The sequence below is a fragment of the Eurypyga helias genome, unplaced genomic scaffold (genome assembly GCF_000690775.1).
Source record: "Eurypyga helias isolate BGI_N326 unplaced genomic scaffold, ASM69077v1 scaffold20946, whole genome shotgun sequence".
NCBI classification, from domain to species: domain Eukaryota; kingdom Metazoa; phylum Chordata; class Aves; order Eurypygiformes; family Eurypygidae; genus Eurypyga; species Eurypyga helias.
Genome location: NW_010257471.1, coordinates 3,233 through 5,353, shown reverse-complemented (window position 1 = coordinate 5,353; position 2,121 = coordinate 3,233). Strand labels below are relative to the sequence as shown.

Below are 2,121 nucleotides of genomic sequence, written 5' to 3'. Positions count from 1 at the left end.
GGGATGGGGTTTTTCTGGCAGATGATTTTATTCCCACAACAAAACCTCAGGTTTGTATCTCGGTGCTCTATTATTGCCGTCACTGCTGCTAATGTTTAGCTAAAGCGGGTTTTATTAGAATATAAGGGCATGTTATAAGGTGTGTTTCCTTGCAGTGCTTATCATCCAGGGTCCTCCAAATGCTTCAGGGATGAGGGGAACGGAGGGGGTGGGTGGGGAGGATCGAGACATGGGACACGAACCCCCTCGTCCTGCTTGGCCGAGCTGCAGGTGAGTCGGGGCTGTAGCCCATCACTTGCAGACAGGTGAATGATGGATTTTACTCTTGGAGCTTCCTGGGCTTTCTGCAGGTTCAAAATAAGGTTTAACGAGAGCCCAAGCCTGGAGCAAAATCTGTTCTGGAGCTTCTGCCTGGAGCCAGGCTGGCACTTCCCTACTGCTGACTGTGGGGCACAGCGCAGCTCCCGCAGCATCCGATGGGGAGAAGCGAGAAACGCCAGGAGCAGCAAGTGGGGAGGGCAGGGAGAGAGGCCTTAAACACCAGAGCTCACGCTTTCCGTTTCCTGTTCCACAAACTCATTATCCCCAAACCCTTCAACTCAGCCTCAGCATTTGGAAAATGAGTATTTTAAGTGATCTTTTTGCATGGGTGCACCCAACCCTTCCCCGTGTTTTGGGGCACACTGGCTGGCCACGCGCAGGCACAGGAGACTCACACATTGTCGGTCATTTTTCCACCATCCTGTATACACCTTCTTGTGTTCCTTGGTGCCGGGGTCGGGAATGCTGTAGGAGCCATAACCATCCCGTCTGCCGAACCTCCAGTCACCGCTGTAAATCGCTCCGGTGCGTCTCCATACCTGGGTGCCTTTACCTGTTCAGGAAAGAGGGATTACGGGGGGACCATGGCTGTTGGGGAGGAGGGTTTACAGGGCTGTTTTCCACTGCAGGCGCGGAGCGCTCCCTGCGCCGAGGCGGCTTTATGTCTGGGATTCAGTTCAGCTTCCCAAATCGGACGCATCATTGGTCGGGGGCTTCCTGTGTGCCCTCTGCTGAACGCGCTGAAACCTTTCCAAACCTCAGTTTGCTGCTTGTAAACAAGCCTGACCTGCTCCAGGGCTTTGTCTGGAGCACCCGCCTCGACTGGAGAAGGAGTATTCCGGAAGCCAGTCAGGAGCCGAGAGAGCTCCAGGGGCTGCGCAGCCAGGGCTCGTCCCGCTGCAGTTTGCTGGCTTTGTAAGGGCGTTTTTAAACATCTGTAATGTAGATATTGCAGGTGACTGCCCCCGAGTGCCTGCAAAAGCTCTTCTGGTCACCTGTCACACCCTGAGCACAGAATGCGGGACATCTGTCAGACACACAAACGTGCAGTCGTGCGTGAACGAACGGTGTCCCAGGGGCATGTCCAGCCACCCACCGCTGCCTGCCCCTGGGAACCTCTGTAAGGACGCCGAAATGGGTACTTCTTGTCAAAATGCTCTATCTCACCGTGTTTCAAGTTGTCCAGCCATTCTCCGGTGTACTTATCCCCGTTCGCAGCGTAGACCGTGTGTCTTAACCCACACTTCTGGGCTTTCCTGTCCCATTCGTGCCAGAGAGGCTCGGTAGCCTGGGGGTATCTTACAATGGGCATATTGTTGGTGGCTGGAGAGGAAAACGAAGGATTGTCAGCCATAAATTAGGAGAGATTACAAGGCAGGTAGGGGCAGAAGAGTCTCTTTGGGAGCTATGCTTCCAGGGGCACCTGATCCGGTAACTGATGCCTGGCTTTGGAGGGGTCAGCAGAGATGTGACAAAGAGGAGGTACCTAGGAACGCTGCGGGACAAAGCAGCACTATGCATGAGGCTGTGGGGAGCATGGGCAGGGCGGGGGGTGCAGGCAGGGCGGGGGGACCTGCTCAGGTGCTGCATTGTGAGCTCACACCTAGGGAGGGTCCTGCCCGGCTGCGGCGGGGGGGGCGGTCACTCCCCCTTCAGCGGCTCAAAGCAGATGTTTTGAGGACGGGGTTGTCTGTGATGGCAGATGAGGATTTGGCAGCTGGAGTCCCCTGGCCACGCCACCCACCTGGGAGCAGGTGAAGTCCCGTTTGCAAAGTCCCCTCCAAATGTACAACAGCAATA

General features: G+C 55.7%; 1 protein-coding gene across 1 annotated transcript in view; it reads right to left on the bottom strand.

Moving 5' to 3' along the window:
• The window catches only part of LOC104511425 (MORN repeat-containing protein 3-like), a gene marked incomplete at its 3' end in the record, with an annotated part of 1,960 nt that extends 327 nt beyond the window's left edge, over nucleotides 1-1,633 (bottom strand). The window contains exons 1-2 of the mRNA XM_010154034.1: nucleotides 1,489-1,633; nucleotides 717-874 (exon numbers count right to left, since the gene is read on the bottom strand). Coding sequence (XP_010152336.1) covers nucleotides 717-874; nucleotides 1,489-1,633 — 303 coding nt within the window. The remainder of the gene's footprint in view (nucleotides 1-716; nucleotides 875-1,488) is intronic.
• Between the last annotated feature and the right edge of the window lie 488 nt (nucleotides 1,634-2,121).